Source organism: Paramormyrops kingsleyae, chromosome 11 (genome assembly GCF_048594095.1).
Source record: "Paramormyrops kingsleyae isolate MSU_618 chromosome 11, PKINGS_0.4, whole genome shotgun sequence".
In the NCBI taxonomy this organism is placed as follows: Eukaryota; Metazoa; Chordata; class Actinopteri; order Osteoglossiformes; family Mormyridae; genus Paramormyrops; species Paramormyrops kingsleyae.
Genome location: NC_132807.1, coordinates 29,496,617 through 29,520,282, shown reverse-complemented (window position 1 = coordinate 29,520,282; position 23,666 = coordinate 29,496,617). Strand labels below are relative to the sequence as shown.

Below are 23,666 nucleotides of genomic sequence, written 5' to 3'. Positions count from 1 at the left end.
TCACTACGAAATATGACTCAAACGTGAAAGTATCAGGTGGCATCAGGCATGATGTATAAACCACTATTCCCAGTATTAATTTGAAAAGGATGAATCGAGGTCTGTCAAATGATTGCTTGTCTGGGCCAGTATTACCAGCTTCAACGGTTATACGCCTGGCCGTGACTCTTTTAAATTGCATTTTCGAATATAGATGGGTATTTTATGTGAGCTTCTTTTAAAATTGCTTATTTTGCTTTTGAAATAATGCCCCAATCATCCATTTCAGCTCTACACAAACAATTCACTGCATAGCTGACTAAACAATAAAACATATACTGTTTAAATGTAAGTGTTGTTTCGGAACTTTTCCAGTAGCGTGAAATCAAAAATCAAGTGATCTATTTGCCTAAATACGAATAACCCTCCCAGTCCTTCTGTTATTCTCAGTATGACGATTTTAGGCTAAGCTGACGATCTGCGCATGCGCCTTTGGGCGGGACGTCGGCAGTGATTGGCTCACAGGATGTCCATCAGTTTCAACTGCGCACATTGGCGGCTTGTTTAAATTTTTTTCCAATGGCATGTTTTCGTTTCCAAGCTTAGAGTCGAACGTTTTAGGCAGTTATATGGTGTATTGGTACAGTAATGATATGTTATAAATAAACATATAGTTATATCTTAAAGCATTTAACGCCGGCCTGTTATATGGTTCCAGTGGACGGCGATTTTAAAATCTAGTTAGCTGGTTAGCCTTTCGGCCCAGTCGGTGCTGTAGGTGTGTCCGCCTCTCGCAGCGGCATGGATGCTGCAGCCGAAGCACTTCTGCGGCAGACGGTGCGGAGAATACCCTCCAGCAAGCTGAACGGCGTCCTGGGGCGGTGGGGCTGCTTGTCGGAAGCACAACTCGGATCGCTGGAATCCATGCAGCCGAAGTGGCTGCTGTGTGATAACCTCATCTCTCTCTGCCGGGTTCGTTTGGCTCGCTTTGCTCGGCCGGCAACCGCCTGCCGCTTCTCGCATATTTTTAATCGTTTTGTCTTTTTGCTAATCGATTCATAGTCCTAGTCGACTCCTTGGTCGCACGTACTTTTATATTGTATTTCCTTCACTTGTGTGTTGTTTTGGAAAAGGGGTCTGCTAAATTAAAAGTAAAAATGTAAATGCTATGCGCAATTGAAAGTAAATGTAACAGCTGCCAACTTTGGTCAGCTGGCTGGAGTGAGATTTTCGAATCACGTCTGCACACACATTTACATGCATGTAGCAGTTTTATTTAACTTGTAAATAGTTTGTCGGTTTTGCAAGCTACCCCAACGCTTTTGATGTAGCTAATTTTAGGTTTATAATGGAATAATTCAGATTTGCCGTAAGATTTCCTGCTTGAGCGTGAGAGTCAGATAGCGTGAGTCAGGGGAGTTTGCAGCCTTGATCTAAAAATGTAAACGATTGCTGTGTAAATTCCACAGATGAAATATTTGATGGGTTAATAAGGCATGATAATAGGACATCAGTGAGTTACACTTCAAGCGATGTTGTGTTTTTGAGTGGCTCGGCCAGCTGGCATTTTTGTCGTTTCTTCTAGTGAAAAGCATCCGGGACACTGCGCGTGCTGCGCACCCCGCCGCACAGTCGCGTTCCCTGACCCGGCCACTTCTCTCCCTTTGTGTTTCCTATAGGAAAACGACCTGTCAATGAAACATGTCGCGGAGGTAGAAATGCTTTGTAAGTCTTGTCTGAAATGTTATTCCTTTCCTTAACGTATTCGGGTTACCGGGCCGTACTCTGGACGCAGTAAGTGCGCTTGCCAGGCCTGTTAGAATGATTCTAAATTAGTGCAAAGTGCTTTATGTAATACCTTTAGTGATCCAAGGTTGGAGCCCATCCCAGGTGAAATAGGGCACAAGGCAGGAAAACGCCCTGGATTCCAATCTTCACAATTTCACAATTCACAATTTAGAGATGTCAATTTTCCTGTCTTTTGCACTGAGAGAAGAATCCCACACCACCCAGGGAAAACATGCAATCTGTCAACATGGATCAGGGGTGACATTCAAATCCCCAGCTCTGGAGCTGCAAAGCAACCCATTGAGCCACTATGTTTCCCTACCTTAAGTAATAGGAAGCATGCAAATTGTTCAGTAAAAAGTGTATAATGAGAGAGATCCTCATGGTCCACCATTTCTTTTGCTTTACTGTTTTTCTTCCTTTGCCTGCTTGATGTTAATTAACATTTATTGTAAATAACTTTCCTTCTGCCAGACTGCATAGAGAACCCAAAGCGGGGGATGTGGTATGCTTACCAGATGGTGGAAACTGATGGTAAGGTGATGCCGGCTCTTATTTTGCTGTCAAATTTCAATCATTCCCGTATAATATTTGCTTTTGTCATGAATTGGCCTAGGTGATAGAAATAATATACTGACTCATTGACATATAAAATTAAACCGATAAGAAAATGAAAAACTTGGATGAACTTTTGATGAGGAGCATTGTATGATGGCACGAATCACAAACATTAACATGATTCCAACCAATGGCATGGTAGTCTTTTCGGAACGCGCAGCAGTAGAACGTGCAAAATGTAAGCATTTACAGAAAGCCAGTGATAAAATTTGCTGAGCAGAAATCATGAAATACTGGAATACAGCACAAATCACATCCCGCATTGGTTCAAGATGAGATACGGCATTTTATTTTTCAACATGGCAACTCGATACCATCAATGTCAGTCAGGTTCCCTGGAACAAGCTGCAGGCTGCAGAACAACAAACCATACTGTCAGCTAGTTTTATGCCCTATGCAGAAAAGTTTTATTTTTGTATGATTTAGTTATTAAAATTAGATTTCAGCTTGCAGATCGATTTGTCATCTTTTTTCATATTCTGAATCTGTTTAAGGGGAATCCTAGGGGAATTTTCAACCATAATGGAGCATTGAAGTAAATAATTGATGACTTGAATTATATAGTAATAATTATCGATACTGAATGCTATGGGAGAAAAATTATTGCAATAAAATACTTTGCCATATTGACGAGCCCTAGTCATGAAGAATTGGGTGCTGGTTTTATTTCTCTTTTGTTGTGTTTTGGTCCATTTACTTTTGTCAATTGTCTTTGTGCAGATGAAGCCCAGTCTTTGGAGCTGATGCATTTTAGAGAGCGATTTAAAGCACATCTGAAGGATCTCATCGGTCATGTACGTACCCGGCCTCACAGACTCCTAGACGAATGAGAAGAAATCACTGAGATCTGAATGCAGACTAGGAGGAAAATAAGCAGACAACATTCACGGTAATGAAAGGTGCTTTGAATACTTTGCAGGTTTCCATAAAGCTGAAGAGGCACCAGGATGAATCTGTTTGGATTCGAATTGCTTGGGGGGACAATTTTAACAGACCAAACCACTTAAAACCAACATATGTCATGCACCATCTTCAGACTCCTTATGTGTTTGTTTCCGGTTTGACCAACAAACACAAGCCTCTGTTGTTTCAGGTAAAGTGAACCTTACTTAACCTGCTTTGTGCCTCCTGAGTATATTCTGTTTAAGTCCATTTTATGATGCTGGCACATTGTCCTGTATTTGGTGTAACGTGTAGTGTGATCCACAGGCTTTGGTTCTGGCCGCTGGGTACAGTTCAATCAAAAATGCTCACCTTAATGGGCGTTGCATCACTGCTCTGAGAGATTTGTTGATGAGACAGTACAAGCAGGTATGTACAGGCAACTTTTTCTTATGTTGTGGGGGAATGAGGAGACCTTGATAATGTCTACAAACAAGACATTTTCCGTTTTTAAATTTTTGACCACACATTTCAGGTATTCCCATCAAGTTGTCCAAAGCCATTGAAGGAGAGCAATCCGCTTCCAAGTATGAGGTGACACTTTTAAAGCAGTATTTTAGAAACTTGTGATGTAGAGATTAATTCTGAGATTTTTTTCCTTTCCTTGCCAAGATCCCAATATTGAAAATGAACACGCTAAACTCGTGGAACATAAACAGCGGGCAGCTGCTGAGGCCTTTGGTTACGAGGATCCACCAAAGCTGGAGAGAGCTACTTACAAGGTACAGCACCTTCAGTCTCTCTCCTTTCTGTCCTTTCCTTCACCACCTGTACACGAGGGCAGTTGTGGTGACCTCAAAGGTCAAAGAGAATGCGGCATCATCCCAGTTTCCTTTTTTATATCAGCTGGAAACTAAGTACAGAGAACATGGGAACGAGAGCCTTAATGGCAGGGATGAGCCCTTCCGGGGTGTAGTCAAGTTCACCAGCAGCAACCTCCTTGAATCACTGAAATACTGCATTACTTCAGGTGCGTACCTTTTTCATTCTGGAAAGTATCATACTCTGGAACTTTTAATCTGCTGTCTAAATTATCATTCCTGCTTTCCTTCCTTCCTTTGAATGAACTTTGATACTTTTCATGTCCCCCACGTTCATTTTTGTGGGGAGTTGTTTGCCACTCATCTTTGTGTTTTTAATCTGAATTTAAATTTAAAGGTGTTGCTTAAGGGTGCCAAAGCACCAAAAGACCATTTTGTCTGGATAGCAAAACACATTTGGTTAATCATTAGGGTTTGGAATGAGCAGTCACTTACCGATACGGTATTATCGTGATACCTAGGTGCCGATTTGATGTGTAGTGCAGTTCTATGGATATCCCGATTTGATACTATGAGTTTTTTCTGTTATTTAGAATTTTAAAGCCTTGAACCATGTAAAAAACTAAAGCTTTACATAATAGCTGTGCAGCTGAACTTAACATGAGTAAACGTAGCACACTCCAAATAATTTTCAAAGGCAGCATTTAAATAATGCAAAACAACTTCAAATACAATAGTATAAATTTTAACGTAAAATCAGACGTTAACAAAAAGCTACATTTGCTGTTGTCGTAGCATAAACTACATTGAGCTTTTATGCTTCTCTGATGCCTTGTCTGTGTCAGGATGTTGTCCAGCAATATGTGCCAGTATGTTCCTCATATTACCACACATGCAGCATGTATTGACAATGTGGGAATAGTTTAGAGCGCACCACATATAGTATTATAGAGGCTTTGCAACATTTCTCCATCTGAAATCCAAACATATTTAAATCATAAATTAATTAAAAATCGAATTTCGGAGTTAATGTGGCGATGCATAAATCGGTGCACTAAAGAATCTCTGTACATGAAAAATAGATTTCAGCGTTAGTCTGCCGATACATAAATCTTCTATTCTAGAGTGGTATTTTGTTTTGACACCAACGTTATATATTGGAATATTAGTTGCTAAATTAATTAACAAAAAAAATACCTTTGAACTAGCTATGAACACTTCACATGCACGAAGTGTCTCTTGTGGTGCCCCTGAAATTAGCACTTCTGCAGCATAACCATCTGACTTTCCTCACATGCCACAAACTTGGTTCATTATAGTTGTGCTAATCATTAATGTAGAGAAAATACTGTTAAAAATGGGCTGATTCTACTAGCGTTTTAAAAATCCGTCAGTTGTGACTGCAGTAATATTCTTGTCAAATGCAGTGCGTCATTTCGCCACCGAGGGGCAGTAACATTCTCTGCATTTATTTTGCCTGCCTTTTCAGAGACTGGTTTTGTTGACACCAACGCAAATTAGTTGGATCATTAAGATCGTTGTATTTCTAAGATACTGGTCAATTACCCTGCTTAATGGTGCAATAGCAGATACCTTCTTGGAGCTAAGCTGTCATATTCTTATTTTTGTTTTTAGGAATGGCTTCTACACCCCTGACACCTCTGCTGTCATCTATAACGCAGAAAGGAAGGAATTACTTTGTGATCCGAGACAAAGGTCCTAGCATTGCCTCTGATACACTAGGTCCAGATCATTGAAGTACAGACTGGAGACCTGAGAATATTTTATTGTACAGACTTGAAGCGAACTGTCTGGAGTGTATCCATGTGTCTTATTGTTTTGTGTTCATTTGTATGAAGTGTGTATTGTTGCACTGCTTTTACCATCTTATTCCATTCTGCTTTTAATGTATATATCTTACAATACTCTCTGCTTTCCATAACAGTTGCCTTGTCAGTTGAATTTGTGGAAGACGGCAAATTTTGAATAGGTGTATTTGCTTTCTACTGCTGGAAAATGCAGTTTTTATATTTTTGTTAAAATAAATTACTGGTTCATTGTATGTATTTTGAGAGCTTTTACTTAATGAAACTTGAATTTTAGGCGGAGAGACTAGAATTTGAGACACTAATGGAGCATGATGACTTGGGAGACCGACATGCTGAGAATCGCCTTTCTAGAGGGAGATTTATTAAGGGAACAGGGGGACACGCTAAACTCCATTTAGGACAGTTATCTTTGCTCTTCCCTGCCCTGGGATCTTTTTAATTTTAATTTCAGATATCCGAAAGGGTACCACCATATTAGATATCCATAATGTAATTTCGAATACATTTTTAAAAAAAATTAATTGCGACTAATAACAATTGCATTGTAGATATCTGAAATGGGAGTTTTTCCTAGTAAGAATTCAATTGCAGATATCCAGAATGAACATTCTGGATATCTGAAATATAATTGTTGATATCTGAAATTAAAAAGCACAATAGACATGAATGGCAAAAGTGACGTAATTTCTCCTAGGAAGAATGACGATGTGGATATCTGAAATGCTCTTTTTGACTAGTAAGAATACAATTTTGACTAGGAGAAAAGCTATTGTGAATATCTAAAATGTAATTACGGATAGGAGTGTGACTTGATTAAATGTTAAAACGGCTTGCCATATGCGTTCGATTATTTCCGAGTCGGAACTCGAATGGAAACGTCACGAACAACGTCACTTCCCGTCGGGAACACGCCTCTTTTATGACGTTGATGGACAAGCACCGGAGGGGCGATCCCCCGGAAGTGTCGGCTCTACTGCGCCGCCTTGCTCCGTTTGTTCGGCTTGACAGCAGAAAGATGGCTGCTACCGCATCCGAGGCAAGAGGAGCTCACCTATATAGGAACAGCAAGGTCTGCTCCCCCAGTCAGGAAGATAAGGGGCCGCCGTCTCAGCCCCGGGAGATCATAAAGCCCTCGATTACCGAGCTGACCAAAGAGGTGCGCACCAACATCCTCTGCACGGTCGAAGGATGCGGGAAAATCCTCCCCAATACCCCTGCGCTCAACATGCATCTGGTGAAGTCACACAGGGTCAAGGTGTGTACAGAGCAGCTTTTAAACTACATATATATGCTTCCAAATGCCGCAAGCTCAGCGAGGGGTAAACAGTGCAATTTCGAGTTGTTGGCTGTTCACAGGCAAGTTGCTCATCGTCAGTGCTTTGGGTGAGCGTTTGCCGGCAGCGGAGTGATGAACGCTGGCTGATTAACGCAGAGCTCCGTGCTCTTATTGCGTGTATTTGGTCGTGCACGCAGAAATATGTACGCAGTAATAATGTATCTGTGCTGTATGATGCGCGTACAAGCGCTTCCGCCGGTGTAAAGCATTTTGAGAAGCGTATTCAAGCAAAACATTATTTATTAATATCAATAATATTTGGTGTTGATGTTTACGCATGTTCTCAGTGCCGTTATCTTTTACATTGATCAGAATCGAGTTTATTGTACGTTCGCACATACAAGGAATTTGATTCTGTCGAAATGAAAAATGATAGTTTGAACTCCTTGTCACTTGTGCTTTAATGGACGCGGAAGGCTAATTTTATGTGTTTAATCTGACTGTCGTAATTATTTGCATGACACTAAACTGCCGGTCTGTGATATAAGACCCATGGTTAAAAAGTTCTACCTGAACACTTTTTCTGTTCAGTTTAATGTTTGTTTCACGGTGTGCTAGCAGTGTTACTGTGAATTATGTCGAAAGGGATTTTAGGTGAACATTGACACCAAGGGCTGAGATGTGTTAACTACAATGACATGACTGCTGCGCATTTGTAATGGAATGTTGTTATTTTGGATTAGGTTTATTTTATTATTCCTGACACCTGTATTTGTCAAAATAAGAAAATCTTAAGAGAACCGCGCAGGCTCAAAGTGAATATGCTGTTCGCCAGGCCGGGAAAAGGCTCGGTTGCAATAATGCTCAACCCCAAAACAGCAGTTTTCTCATAAAATGCGGAGTAACACCATCCCAAAAAGAGAAAAGGCCAGAAGAGGTTTGTTTTCCCCACATGCATCATTTAAAGATTTTAGTCTGTGCAGAATAGAGCATAATCCAATCTCCATAGGCATGTGCATGTATAACTGGTCTGCAACTTTCATCCACTTTTTGACCCTGTTTACCCTTCATTTTGCTTGGAGAAGTGCCTCACAGTCATCTACCTTTCCTAAGGATCTTGTTTCTTGCTGTTTTTGTAATTTGAGTTAAATCTGCAATAAACATATGTGCATCCTTTTATGTGTGAATTTTGGCCGTTTAATTTTCACTGAGCTCTGTAGAATACAAAGAGCAGTTGTATCATCTTAAATTCACCCTACCAGCAAATCTTTTGCTAAATATTGGTGTTACTTAAGGTTTCTGTCCCTCAGTGCATGTTCTATGTGGTCATGTAAGAATAGAACCAACTAATTTCACTTTTCGAATTGAGTGTTAGCACGGTAGCATGTTCATTGTACTCATAACCTTAGAGCTGTAACATGGCGTGTTTTTCCCCTGTGTGCCTGCATCGATTTCTGTGATGTTTCAGGCATTGACTCCATAGCAATCATACGATCCTATAGTCCTTTGAAAAGGCATCGCAGATTAGCAGCCATTTTTAATCCGTGTTTATCCGTGCTGTGCATGTAGGGCTCTTGCTATCCCTGTTTCCTTATTGTTGGTCATATCATGGCCTCATTAGCGATTTAATTTTGTTCTGAAAAGGTGCAAAGTATTTACTCAGATTTACTTGGATATGCCTAGCAGCATTGTTTCACCAGAAAAAATCTTAGTGCGCCTTTATAACTGGGTTATAGTTATATGTTTGGAAATTTATGATTGAATATCGTTTATTCTGTTTGAACACCTTGAGCATTAAACTACTGTCAGTATTCTAACTCTAAATCTGACCTGATTTGGTAAAGCATACTACAATAAGTCACTCGTGTTCTTTTTAATGTAACTGATTTCCTAGTGATCAGACCCCATTTGAGATCCTTTTTTGTACATCTGTGTTTCTGCCCATTGCAGGATGGCCTCATCAACCCTACGGTCAGGAAGGATATGAAGGGATCACAGAAACTCTACTGCTGTCCGATAGAAGGCTGTCCCAGAGGACCAAACCGACCGTTCTCACAGTTTTCCCTGGTTAAACAGGTATGACTCACAATCCATTAAAGCTACTTTCAGATCTCCTTGCTGATATTCCAGAATGGAGATTCGGTCTCACACGTCTTTGATCCATTTTGTACTGAAAAGGTGTAGCAATTTGGTTCTCTCTCCCATATGCTGGGTTTTGTTTTTTAGGCAGTCGTCAGTTTAAAAATTCTTTTAAGGATGCATTTTCTTATCACATCATCATGGTTTTCTTATGTGTCTTGGAGTAGCATTTCATGAAAATGCATGCAGAGAGGAAGCACAGGTGTGCCAAGTGCAGCAATTGCTACAGCACAGAGTGGGACCTGAGGAGACATGCTGAGGATTGTGGGAAGACCTACCACTGTACCTGCGGCTGCCCCTACGCCAGCCGGGCAGCCCTTCTATCCCACATCTACAGAACAGGTCATGAGGTGCCAACTGAGCACAGGTAGGCCATCCCCTTTTCAGGGACATGAATCCACAGGAGAAGGACATACCACTGTTGCATGAATTAAGGCAGTTTGAGAACTTTGAGACTGGTTCTCATGACAGGACTTATTTGTCGTCTTGGTTTTACAGATATCCGCCAGTCAAAAAAAGAAAGATGGAGGGATTAACTGTGGGTTCTACAAAAGTCAAACTTACAGAGCAGCCTTGTCCATTGGAGAAAGAGTTCCACGCAGCAATTCCCTCTGCTGATGGAGTATCCAAGTCTGATACAACCAACCAGAACCTCAGTCCAAGTAAAGGTATTCCCAAGCTCCTGCTCCCAAAGCCTAAGGTTGCACTGTTGAACGTACCAGTGATGCAGTTTGCACATGTGCCAGTTCTCCTGTCCTCTGCAGACAGCACCCCAGTCAGGTCAGTTGTGTTGGCTGTAAACAATCAAGCCTCCTTAATGAGCACCGTTCACCTGGTGCCTCAGTCAGGAAGTGTGATGCCTACAGTGAACACAAAGACATGGAACCTTAGAGAGACGGTGCCCTTACCCAGGTTGGGCCTGGATCCTGTTAGTACCGGAATACAAGTAAATTTGGAAAGTATAACCTCTGGTCAAAACTCAGGAGACCCCACAGAAAAGAACAGCACCTCTACCAACATTCAGACTGATATTTCTTACCTTTCGAAGAGCTTCACCCCAGGGAGCACATGCATCTTGAGTGAGTCCTCAGTTTCATCATGCTCCCAAACAGACATCAGTGTTAGTGCTCAGGTCCAACTTCCAGTCAGCGTTGAGACCCAGACTTTTCCTTCACAGTCCAAAGTAACATCCTCCATTGGAGCACAGACTTGCCTGCCTACCTATAATATTACTAGGGAAACACAGACTTGTGCCAGCCTAGGTGTTACTGAGGACAGAGGTCAGATGGACCAGGCTATAATGTGCACAGACCTTTTTGATAGCAGTTCCCTTAGTGTGTCAACACAGACCACCGTGAAAGAGAGACCTTTCAGAACAGACGCTGTGGAAGAATCTTTGAACTGCAGTAGTTCCGGTCTCTATGACCATAAGTCAGTAGGTGTCATGTGTTTTGGTTCTCAGACAGAACTGCTCCAAACAAATGCCATGGCCGACAACCAGACTCAGACTATGGCATTATTCAATGACCTGGAGAACATTCTGTCCCACTCAATGACCAGTAGCCCTCTGTCTAATGCCACAGTGGTCTGTGAACCAGGTCTGACATCTGTCCCGGAACATAATGCCAGCATTGACTTTGATTTTGAGGAGTTTTTAAATGCTGCACACATTCAGACTCAAACAGAGGAAAGTGAACTTGGTACTTTGACCTCTGAGACACCTTTGGAATCCCTAGACATCGAAACTCAAACTGACTTTCTGTTTCTCGATTACCCGGCCCAGAACGACAATAATCCTAGGCCTCAATCAAATTATCTTGGGCTAGAGACGTTTGACACCCAGACTCAAACGGATCTCAACTTCCTCTTGGACACAAATGACCCCGTTCCTCTGGGGAACTTTCTCAAACAATCGGGCTTCTCAATGAGTATTGAGGCCTCAGACTCAGAGACACATAAACCTGTCCAGGCTGTTTCTCCAGCCAGTGCTCAGGACAGCCAGATAAAACTCAGCAGCACGGAAACGCAAACCGTGAGCAGCTCTTTTGAGAGCTTGGGCCACTTGTTCTTGACCAGCAATGAGACTCAGACAGTAATGGATGACTTCCTGATGGCCGACCTCGCCTGGAACATGGATTCCCATTTCAGCTCTGTGGAAACGCAGACATGTGAGGAACTGTGTTCTCTCAGCACTCGGAGAAACGCAGCAGCGGAATGTTTGTCGCTCTGATCTAGTTTGTTGGGACGGCCAAACTTCTGGGGTTGGTGATGGCAGTCAGGTCATTTAACAGGGCATGTTGTAACATAAACTCTATCTGCAAAGCGTGAGGAAGAGTGAGCCTTTATGTTCAATTTACCACATTTTCAGTGCACATTCCACCAAATTTGTTTGCCATACTTTTTATTTATTTCAATTTTTAAATACCTCAGCTGAATCATTTGTGTGTGCCCAAAACAGAAAATGCTTTATGGCATGTTGGTTGAAAATGTTGTACTACTTCAAACACAGAACACTAATTCTACCAAGCTTTCCAGTGGAGGTGTGTTTTCTCTTTTGAGATGCACACCTTTATCTGTGCCACCACATTTAAGGTTCTGCATGTCTCTCACTGGTACGCAAGTCTTGCCTGCTTGAGCTATGCGATTGCCAGTGCTTGTCTTGTATATTGTAACAGAACCACCTTGTATTAAGACGTCAGTATAGACCATTCATATTCTGATTAATGCTGTCTAATGCAGCACGGTGTACTGAAGGAGTAGCATTATTAAAACCAACAGGGTTTCAACTTCCTGAGTAAGATTGTGGTTGGAGATCCTTCTAGCAGGACTATGAGGAATAGTGACTGACCAGAGCTGGTCTTCTTATTTGAAGATATCAGGAGAGTCATTTGTCAGCATGCTGAAAGAATGTTTTCCTTTTCTTGCATGATGTTTGTACTGTGTGTGTGTGTGTGTGTGTGTGTGGAAACACTGTTGGTTGGATTTTAACTAAAATTGCAAGGGGATATTTATAAAATGCAAATTTCTGTGTGTTCTGCCAAAATCCAGTCTTCATTTGCATCTTGATTATTCATCAATAAGTGATGCAGTTGTATTCACTTTAGAAAATTTATAGACCACAAGTTATGATACAGAAACACAATAATTGTTTGGAGAACTGATAGATTTTTTTTTCCTCCACCAAACTTGTGGTCTACATACCTGATGTGTTCCCTTGTTAAAGATTAGTTTTCTTTTGGTGCCTTATCTCAGGTGTCTGCTTTGTTCCTAGTGTTCCCTTTTTGTTTACGGTGTTTGACAGAAATACACTGTGCTGCTACTTTACAGAGGGATCCAGACTCATGATGAATGTATAGATATATTTAAGTTTACGACTGAAGACTGACTAATGTTAAAAAAAAAGGGGGGGGGGGGATTTCTTTCTTGCCATCCTGCTTTTCTTGTATGTTACTTTGTTTGGAAATCACAATTTAAAAGATGTCACTACAGAAGAAACGGCTTATTCATTTCTGGCTTTCCTGTCTGGCAACAGGAGGCAGATTCTGCTGCATCTGAAAATCAAAGGAATGGACCTTGTTCATACTGGCAATCCCGTTATTACTTTCTTGGCTGTGTGTCGATGTTTCTGTGCCCTTGGGGTCCCCTGGCTGTTGACAGTGGTAATGCATCTCACGCTGTCCTAAAATATTTGAGAGCTATTTTTGTTTAGATTTCGTTTAGTGCAATATGTGCAGATTCCAGGAATGTTATGCAAATTTGTGATGCACAGTGTCCTGTTTTCATGAGATTATGAACTAAACATACAAGTTATCTCTCCATTAGAGAATATGTCTATAAACGTAAAATCTCAAGTGTTCCAGTTCTGAGAGGCTAAAAAATGTTATTCTTTAGACCTCATAGGTAAATCCGGGACATTTGTGACACTATGTATAAAACAATTCATGGTTCCAGTTTAAGTTGTTGCTGCTTTCGTTGTTATAATTAACAAAAACAGTTTTAGTCTTACTACAGGATTGTACATAAACTGGAAGGAGAGATCTACTTTATAATCAATTTAGTGCTTTTTTTTTCCTCTGGCCAATGCATGTGCCAGTTTTTTGTGTTTTTATGTTCAGCTTGTCTTAACTTGTGTTGCCTAAATGTGAAGCGGGTTAGGCAGTTACAGCAGTACCTTTTTGTACATCAGCAGCACTGTATGTTCAGTTGTGAAAGCTATGCAGTAGATGCACAATAAATTAATTTCTAATAGAGAATGTTGGTTTTTTCCCCTCCTTTTAATATGAACTTTACTTAGATGCTATATGAAATACAAAACTATGATTCCTGATAAATATTTATAGTCCAAATCTGTACGTAAATTAAATGGATGCATTTTATTTTCAGATTATTTGTGAGAAAGGTGTTGAAGTTATATTATTAAAAAAAATGACATATATAACCAGTAAAATGTGACCTTTTTAATGTGTTTAGGGTAAAATGTTGAAGATGACAGTTAAGTCAACTGGCCACTTTGAGGTTGTATATACATTAAACTACTTTTCTGGGCTTCATGCTTTAAATTCTCTTGCTTTGAGGCTTTGAAAGCCTAACCTCAGAATATGCACATACAGTGACTGGAGACACCTGATACCCACACAGCGCTGACGGACCCCTGGTATTAAGTAGCCTGAGATTGGTAATATGAAAGACGCGTGATAAAAAAAAAAAGATAGATGATGGATAGATAAATATATCTATCCAGAAGGAAATTTAGGTGTCCAGTAGCGTATATACAGTGTACATACACATAGGCACACAGACCTATGACATTTACGCACACATACATACTGCAAAAAATACAAAGGAAAATATCAATTGTGTGCCATTGCAGTAAGGAAAAAACAAAAATGACAAAATAAAGCGGTTACAATGGCAAGGCCATTAGCAGCACTGGCAGAGTCATCAAAACGGTTATAGAAATGATTTCGCTGATTTGCTCTGGCCACATCACCCTCTGCCCTGGCGCTGCTTCATCCCCTTCCATACCTCTTTCAAATTGTTTTCTTCCAATTTCCTTTCAACTTTCTTCCTGTGAGACTCCTTTGTCTGTTTGACGCTCTGAGCTCCTTCTGCACACGCCTCAGTTCAGTTAAGTTACCATCCTTAAACGCCGTCTTATTAAGGAGGTTTTTGACATCACTGGTCACCCAAGATTTATTATTAGAGAAGCAGCGCACAGTCTTTGTGGAAACTACAACGTCCATGCAGAAGTTCAGATAGTCCGTTGTGCAATGACCTTCTCTAGATCCTCTCCATTCTGTAGCACACTCCAGTCAGTGGATTCAAAGCAGTCTCTCAAGGCCTCTTCTGCTTCTGGTGTCCACTTCCTGAAGGTGCGTGTAGCAGCTGGCAGCCTCTGTACTTGTGGCTTGTACCTTGGCTAAAGATGAATGAGGTTGTGGTCCGACTTTCCCAGTGGGGGTAGGGAGGGTGGAGCTGTATGCATCCCTCACGTTTGCATACATGAGGTCTATTGTCCTATTTTTCTTAGTTGGGCATTCAACAAACTGGTAAAAATTAGTGAGGGTGGAATCCAGTGTTACGTGATTGAAGTCCACAGAGATCGCAAAAAAAGCATCTGTGTGTTGAGTTTGGAGACTTTGTAGAGTGAATGACGTGACACACTGTGTCCAGAAGGGTTCGTGGCGGAACGTAAACACAGACAACAATGGCGTGCGAGAACACCTTCAGCATGGAGTACAGCCGGAGACTAACCACTAGTTACTCCACATCCTTACTGCATACAGTCTCTTTAACTGTAACATAACCAGGATTACACCATCTGTTATTTATGTACAGTGCCAGTCCACCTCCCTTCTTCTTGCCCGAAAGTTTCTCTGTCCAAGCGAACCACGCTGAATCCCGGTAGCTCCACGTTAGCAGTGGGGATGCAGCTAGTTATAGCCACGTCTCCGTCAGGCATACCAGACTACATTCTCTGAACAACGTCTGGTTCCTTACCAAGGTAGCCAGTTCGTCAGTCTTATTAGCCAGTGAGTTCACGATCCCCATCCCTATCGATGGAATTGAGGGCTTGTATCTCCACTTCTTCTAAATACAAATCTAATGGTTCTACATCATAAACTTCCTCGCCTTGTTTCAGTTTTCTTACCAGATTAATGCTAATTTCCCATAACTTTTCAGTCAAGTACAGTATATTGAGGTTGTAAATATTAGTGTAGTGAAATGTTAATACTGAGGGCATTCATGTAATGTATCGGAATGTCTAACCTGACAGCTATCAGATTTTGTAAAAAGGACTACAGTTGCTTAGCAACGAAAAAGCTGGTCTGTGTAGTAGTAAGTGCTGCCATGAAATGATGCATCTCTCAGCGTGGGTGTCCACATTCCACACCTATTTTTATATAGATGTTTTTAACCATCTTTTCTCCCCACTAAATCCTGGTTGTACATATTGGGGAAAGTATGTGTGCCTTTTCATCCACAAGAATTGGCTTGAAATTAATCAGGTGCATCAATTTCAAGTTACTTTCATCTCATTTCATCTGCATTATAAAGCCTTCCCAATAAAACTGTTTACAGACCCACAGCCTCATGCCACCTTCAGAACACACTGCCGCTCTGCACGCTGTGTCATGCTGATCTGAAACTCCAAGACACCTGGCATCTTCACCCAAGGTGCCTGAATATTATGTCTGGTTCAAATTAAATTAAACCACTCAGTCAGTAAGTGAATATATCATTCAACTTGAATAACATGGAAAAGACATTTTAATAAGAAAACAATAGCATATTACTTAATTACAAAGAGGTGAGAATAGTTCTGGAGATGCTGAGTTGTCACAGAGATGGTTTTGGCTCTGGACAACAGGGACAACAGCAATGTCTTTGGCTGTTTCACTCACTGCTTTCACAGGAACACACTGTAAATCGTCTGGATCTCTGTCCTCCTGTGTACTACACTGCTGAGGTAATTCTGTTTTTTGTTGTTTCTCAAAAGGCCAGGAAATGGGTGGCAATGCAGCCATATAGGGGCCGAATGGGGCATCCCCCGTCTTGGGTATGCGGCTGCTGAAGGAGGCTGGTAAGTCCTTTGAAAGGGAACCGCGGCTGGTGACCGCACCTGCATCTTCTGTGGGAGCACTGGGAACCAGATTCCCTCTTCGCTTACCAGTGGCCTTCTTCCTCGCTACGTTTGTGCAGTGTGACCTATCCTCTCTCGTGACACCACCAGTGGCATTCTGTGTTTTCTTCAGGATGGGGGGAATCGTCCAATTTCCAGATGCCAACCCTGGTGGCATGACTGGTGGTAAGATATTGATAATACTGGTAATGCGCCAGTTTGTCGCCAGCACAGGACCCTGGACGTGCCTTTGCCTGTCTTCAGGGGTTTTCCTACCCAGATGGACAATCCCATGGCTTCTGTATTCCCCTCTGCCTCCTGGGTGAACAGCAGACCTCGAAGACCATTCTGGGGATGTAGTCTCTTTGTTTGTTTGATGGCCATATGATAAAATTGGGTTTCTTGGGCAGTTTTCCTTAGATTCTGGGAGTTTTGTTGGTTTGATGTCGGCACACAGAAGACAGTGGTAATCTGTCTCTCCACTCGTGTGGTTTTTTCCCTTCTGAGCATGAGAGAAGCAGGAGAGTGGCGGATACCTCTGCCAGCCTGTAACCTGTAAACAGCACAAAATGTTTCTTAAAGGTTAAAATCTCAGCTTAAAACAGGGGTGGCCAATCTTATCCGCAAAGGGTCAGTGTGTATGCGGGTTTTTGGGGTAATCTTTCGGTCAGCTGTTCAAACCCAGGTGATGAGGACTCTTCTGCCAATCAGTCCTCTAATTAGTAATCTAATTAGGGAGTTGCAGTGACTGGATAAGACTGGCCACCCCCACCTTATAAACAGCATAAATATTACCAGTGACCATTTCAATTAGTCTCTTATTGATGCACACAGAAGAAATTTAACAGAAGGAGTCAATCCAAGCTAAACCTAAGTGCATTGGAAATTAATTAAATTGTGTAAAAAGTGGGCGTATTCTTTAATATACACACACGCACGCACACATACAGTCGTAAAAATACGCAGGATAATGATCATAATGTCTCAGCAAAGAAAATTACACTTAGTAATCGGTAATTTATATTCAGATAGATGTATATTCAAGATGTCTGCAGAATTGTGGGTTAAATTGCTTACATTTTCTGTGTATTTTTCCTGAGACGCAAATTATATATTTTTTTATTATCTTGTTTTTACTGTTACTGTGGAAATATTGTTGCTTCTTACTTTTTTGTTTACTTGAGAAATGCATTTTGATGATCTGCGATATGACGAATGTGAATGCAGCACGTCGAATTTCATAAAGTATAGGCTATGATAAAAGTCTAGTCTGGCGTTGGTCAAAACTTTAAAAGGAATTCTTGTGAATTTTTATGAAAAATAGAAAGCGGACAATATATCCGTATAGTTGTTATTCTACGAACTAATGATATACTGAATAAAAGCAATACTCCAGTGGAGTAATACCTTGTCAGGAAATAAAGTTTCTTTAATGTTAAGTAACTCCACATTAAAGATTAAAGATTCATTTTCTGTAAAAGTAATGACGGCTTTAGTTCGGCAGTTGGCCAAGATAGGAACGAGCAATCCAGCACGTCGCCTACTTCCTGTATCTAAACCCATGTGCCGCATTGTGCGCTGCAGTCCTGCAAACTCCTTTTACAACAAAATGCACGGACCCCGAGCATCCACGCGCCTGCTGAGGTCCTGTCATCAGGGAATCACATACATTGATGTCCACACGTCTAAGAAACTGCACCCGTGAATACTATATACTGTATGATGTAAGAGGAGTATCCTCTCCATCGCTCGTGATGTCATGTGCACTTGCTTTAGCTCTAAGAAGATTGGTTCAGAAATCCGCAGTGTCACAGGCACGACGACAGCAGCCACCATTCCGGTGTGCAAATTCAGGCACCTGACGGCTGCTCTCACGACTACGCTCCTTCTAGGCTCTTGTACTGTTATATGGAAAACCTAGCAGCGCACTCAGTTGTTGTAATGTTGCCTCCTAACAGTTGCATCCCCAGGAATTACAGCTGTATGGCTGGTTTATTCGGAAGCCTGGCAGCGGCAAGCCACAGGAAAGAGGACGGGGAAGAAGACAGCGAGCCTGCCAGTGAAACCCCCGAAGATCAGGTCGTCGACGAGAGACCGAGAGGCAGGGAATGTTTCCTGAAACCTCCGCAAAGTCCGACGCTGCGAAGAAGATGCAAATCGCTGCCGACCCCGGTGGAGAGAGCCCGGCTGGAGATTGCGCGGAGTCGCAGCCCGACCAGCCAGAAAAAGGTGCGATTCGCGGATTCCCTGGGTCTGGAACTGACTTCAGTGAAGCATTTTTGCGATGCAGATATGCCGGAGGTTCCGCAGAGGATCCTCGACAAATTCAAACGGGGAAATGCCATGCACTTAAACAACTTCCCCAAAATAACCAACCAGCCGGCTTGCATGGAAACCCAGTTTGTCAACCCCGGTCAGTTACCGGGATTCATGGAGAAAGTGCAAGAAGTCAAAGTGTTGCTGGAATCTGTGGAGACTGACGAGTTCAGCATGTCAGGCGTAGTGCGCGTTTTGAACCTGGCTTTCGAGAAGAGCGTCCTGCTGCGATATACCCTCAATAACTGGTTAACGTTTTTCGACGTGCAGGCGTCCTACGTTCCCCGGTCCAGCGATGGGGCGACGGATAAGTTTTCCTTCAAAATAATCACGCCCGCGTTTTTGGAGACCGGAGGCACCCTTCAGTTTGCCATCAAGTACACCGTTGGTGGCAATGAGTTCTGGGACAACAATAAGGGCAATAATTATAAAGTGCGTCGGCACAGGTTTAAAATTTCTCCGCCCAGAGAATGGGAGAACGGCTGGATTCATTTTATATAGCGTTCGTCGTAAGGGGCATAACGAGTGCATTAACAAGGCATATTTTAATAATACAGTTGATGGTCTGGCTGTGAGCCGGAAAAAGCAATTCACCTGTTAGAGACCCAAAGTCGGGATGTCCGTGTTTTATTTATGCTTTGTTTTATGTTCCTCTATATCTCAGAAACCCCGGTGATGGACAGAGGAAGTCTACTTCCACGCATGTTGCCCAATGGTTTAATGGTTCAAGCTTTTGCATCGATCAAATGCTTTCCGCCAAGAGCAAGGCATTACAGTACGTAGCATATTTAGGATGAGACGTCCCCATGGTACATAAGACGACCTTTTTCATTTTTTTTTTAAATCTCCATCCACTTAACGACTGTCCTTTCGAGTCAGGTCCATGTAACGTTAAATTGTGTCTGCATTTTCTTATCGTGGTTATTTGGTCGTTGGTTGTCTGTCTATCCGTACCCCTGAAATAGGCAGTTCCATATTCATTTGATTATGGCCAATGGACAGGAATTTACTTTACTCTCGCCTTACCGGGAAACCGACTTTAACCCAAAATAACACAATTTAGCAGTGTAAAAGAACTTGAATTTACGTATTTTACTTTAAACACAATTTTTTTACCTGTTTTTATTTGCAGATGGGTTATTTTTAACTGAATCCGCAGATTTCCTAATTATGGATGTGTCGCTCTTGTTTTATCGTGTAGGTTCGAGAGAAGTGATGTTTTTTTTTCGCTCTCAAACTGTGACCTTGTGAGCTGACACCGTCAATTTAAAATGGCTGCAAAACACTGTGAAAGTAATTTACCTCTACAGAACTGTCCACTGTACAACCGTTACATGATCTGTTTTATGGCAAAGTGTAATGCAAATTCTTCGCTTCAATGTAATGTTTAGATTGAATATCTAAATAAGAAGTTGACCAAAACGGAATTACAGAATTTGATTTTTAGTAAATGTCCTCAAATATGCCTAAAGTGTCGGGAATTGTCATTAGTAATATATAGTAATAAATTTATCAGCAATTATGCTTATAATTAACTGTGGTGTGGAACCATGAAGGACCAGTTCAGGTAGCAACTTGGTATTCCTTATTGAATGTCGGTTTAATGGTGTGTTTAACGTGCAATGAAATATTTTAGCTTTAACTGTGTTCTCTAGAAGGGTGTATTAAAAGTAGCGTCGTTAGCCTGTATTATATCGAATTAGAAGGGAAATGGGCTTCTGTGTGGAGTCTGATTATAACTTTTTTATTTCTTGGAATATTTTTACCTCATACAAATCAAAGGCATTTATAGTATGAACTTAATATAGTTCCAGTAAAACAAGATGATATATTTATTTAGGTTTGTTATATGTTTAATGAGTGTAAATATTTTTACAAGATCCAACAAAATCAGTATATACTAGCCATAACTGAGACTTTAGCTGCTATTCCAGAACAAAAATATTTTAATTATAAAAAATATATATATATTGTGGATTCATCCTTTGTTGTCCTTCTGACACCGTCTCCCTCTAGCCCTAATATTAGATATTAAATAATTGTAAATACTTCCTATTTTGTGCAGTTACATATATTTTAATTGTACAAAGGATATAGGGCCCCTTAAACTGTCTCCACAGCTGAAAATATGTATATTTATGACAAGTGCTTGCTATTTTTGCATTAGCAATGGTGTATCACTGTACTTATATCTCTCCGATAGACATTGCAAGTCCTACTCAGGAAATGACCCAGTTCTCTAAAAGCCTTTCTCTCTGTCTAGATGGGCACAATTAGCATAAGAATGATGTGTACTACTGGTAATTCTGAAGGTGTCGCTAGAAGTGAAACTCTTTGGGAAGAGAGTATTGGATACTGTTAAAATACAGAGAAGTCGTTTCTAGGTGGGTTTCTGAACTTTTAACTAAGATGTAAGTTCCGCCAACTCTTAAATAGCAGCTTCAGATAGGGCAGTAATCTTGTGATTGTACATATATTCAAGAAGTATGCTGAAGTTTCTCTTGGGTGGTAAATATTTTTTTGAAGCTTCTCATAATATATATTTTTTTTTGCTCAGTTTGGCTTGTAATTGTTTTAGATGCTGGGAATATTTTGGCTTTGAATACGAAAAGTATAAACAGTAGTTCTAATAATATAAAGTTAGTGTAAGTTGTCCTTATTTGTTCTGAATGTGGACATTGTCTTGTAAACAAGGCCAGCTGCTAACATTTTTACTCGATTTCTTGTTATTGCAGTTAACATTAATAAGATTGTCTGTCATCATGGCCTTAAAGTTACATCTTTCTTGAGTGGTTGAATGCAGACCGTCCTTTTCTAGGTTTACGTCTCCCTACTTTTCCACTATTTCCCACTTATTCAGCCTTTGTACAAAGTCAGGAAAAGTTTCACCTGTGAGATGTAGAAAAAATAATTTAATTGCTACAGGAACTGATTGCATTTTGCCATGAACCAAAGGCTTTAAATCATGAATTATTCTCATTTATTTTGCTGCATTTGATTTTGCTTTACAGTCAGACTGGTTAAGCATATCAGCATCTTTCCTCGTTGTAATGGTCATTTGTTTTCACCTAAAGAGAATTTTTCAGCATGACTGCTGCTAACTGTTGTTGTCTTTAATGCTAAGGCTGATCTGTGCAACATATAAAAGCTGTTTCATCACTAATATGTGGGACCCATTACCGATAATCAGCTACTGAAACATTTGTTTAGTACAGTTGCATAATAGTTACGTTGCAGAAATGGTTCTCGATCGAGGAAGCATGTTGTTATCTGCCTTTCCAGCATCTGCAAGGCTCATTAGCTTATTGTGTTTAGAGCTGATGTGTCAGGTTACAGTTACAATGTTAGTTGGATGCTCTTTTGCTGTTTGTTCTCACCAGCGTTGCCACAGATCAGCAGATTTAAATGAATAAATAGTGCACATCACTTCCTTAGGTCCGCTCTCAGGCCTCCTCCATGATGGTTTCAGGTCTTTGGGTCACCATTGTGGACAGCAGGTGGAAACTGCTCACGCCACATGTGGCAATGGAGCATAGTGAGGCACGGAGGGAGAAGGTGTGCCGGCTGTGTCGGCTGTGCCGGCTGAGGGCTGCACCTGAGCTGCAGACGCATTTTCCCACATAGTGCACTTTTAGGAAAACTATTCAGGCACTCAGTGTCCACACCTCCTTACAGTGTCCACACCTCCTTACAGTGTCCACACCTCCTTACAGTGTCCACACCTCCTTACTTGACACCTTTGCTGCCACTCTTCTGTGAATAGTTTCCAGTTAACGTACCAGTTTTCTGTCACAGAGTCTGCTGTCTAGTATGTATGACATTATGTCACTAACAGCATAAGGTAAATCTATATATTTTTTTAATCTATGCAATGCATCCGATGTGTAGCACAGCTTATGTCTTTGTCTTTGTGTTGAAATGTTGTGTCTGAATGTTGATTATGGTATTTCAGCTGTTTGCATGTACAGCTGAATTTTGTTTGTTTTTTTTGTATGGTGAATTTGTAATGTTGCCTACATTTTGTTAATACTTGTATTAAAGGCATTTCTGATGGAAATCAAGGCTTTGCATGTTATTCTGTGAGTATTTTAGCTGTACTGCATCAAGCTATATTTTGTGCAATTATCAGATTAAAGAAATTAGTACATTTTAAGAATTCAGTGGTGTGCAACAGTTTCTACAGTGGTTTTGCTTCTCCACATCAGTTTTATTGACAGCTACTATGTGGGAAGTCACATATGGCCGTTCCCTAATGAGAAGGCACCGATCCTGTGGAGGAAGCAGCACCAGAGGCCAACGTGTGTCTGCAGCAGGATCAGTCCAGTCATCTGGTTCTCCTCCAGTATTAATGTCAAGGTCAACCTCAAGGGTGTCAGTAAGGAGGTGGGCTTCTCTTTGGGGAATACAGTGGCTGTACACAAAGACCCACACAGCAGTGAATGATGGCAGAAGTCCCAGCAGACCATGCCGTGTTCCTCAGTACGCAGACTCCGAGCAAAGCCTGAACGCTCCGAGCAAAGCCTGAACACTTCCAATGTGTAATTTCTGAGCTTCCTTCCCAGTTCACTGAACAATATTATGTTTGTTCTTTGTTACCTAACTGGCGAGCTTTGGAAATATGACATTACACATGTTGTAGTTCTGTGTCATAAAATGTGAAGAGGTCTTGTGTGGTGACTTAATTGGTGTTCACTAGCTCCTAAATGAGGCAAAGTTCACTCTGTGCTGTGCGTGTTCATCCCTGAGCCTTTCTGTGTGCCGTGCGTGTTCATCCCTGAGCCTCTCTGTGTGCCGTGCGTGTTCATCCCTGAGCCGCTCTGTGTGCCGTGCGTGTTCATCCCTGAGCCGCTCTGTGTGCCGTGCTTGTTCATCCCTGAGCCTCTCTGTGTGCCGTG

General features: G+C 41.3%; 3 protein-coding genes across 3 annotated transcripts; all 3 read left to right on the top strand.

Moving 5' to 3' along the window:
* Nucleotides 1-519: 519 nt before the first annotated feature.
* On the top strand, nt 520-6,150 carry cenpn (centromere protein N). Its single transcript, XM_023810704.2, has 10 exons — nt 520-951; nt 1,659-1,704; nt 2,242-2,301; nt 3,106-3,179; nt 3,305-3,478; nt 3,595-3,696; nt 3,803-3,854; nt 3,940-4,049; nt 4,174-4,297; nt 5,724-6,150. The coding sequence occupies exons 1-10, from the start codon at nt 781-783 to the stop codon at nt 5,843-5,845; spliced, it is 1,035 nt and encodes a 344-aa protein (XP_023666472.1). The 5' UTR covers nt 520-780; the 3' UTR covers nt 5,846-6,150.
* Nucleotides 6,151-6,846: 696 nt separating this feature from the next.
* Nucleotides 6,847-13,585, top strand: atmin (ATM interactor). Its single transcript, XM_023810890.2, has 4 exons — nt 6,847-7,172; nt 9,144-9,269; nt 9,500-9,699; nt 9,831-13,585. Exons 1-4 carry the CDS (start codon nt 6,933-6,935, stop codon nt 11,560-11,562), a joined length of 2,298 nt encoding a protein of 765 aa, XP_023666658.1. The 5' UTR covers nt 6,847-6,932; the 3' UTR covers nt 11,563-13,585.
* A 4,447-nt stretch (nt 13,586-18,032) lies between these two features.
* LOC111843358 (protein phosphatase 1 regulatory subunit 3E) lies at nt 18,033-22,828 on the top strand. Its single transcript, XM_023810888.2, has one exon. It carries the CDS (start codon nt 18,364-18,366, stop codon nt 19,270-19,272), a length of 909 nt encoding a protein of 302 aa, XP_023666656.1. The 5' UTR covers nt 18,033-18,363; the 3' UTR covers nt 19,273-22,828.
* The last annotated feature ends 838 nt before the right edge of the window (nt 22,829-23,666 follow it).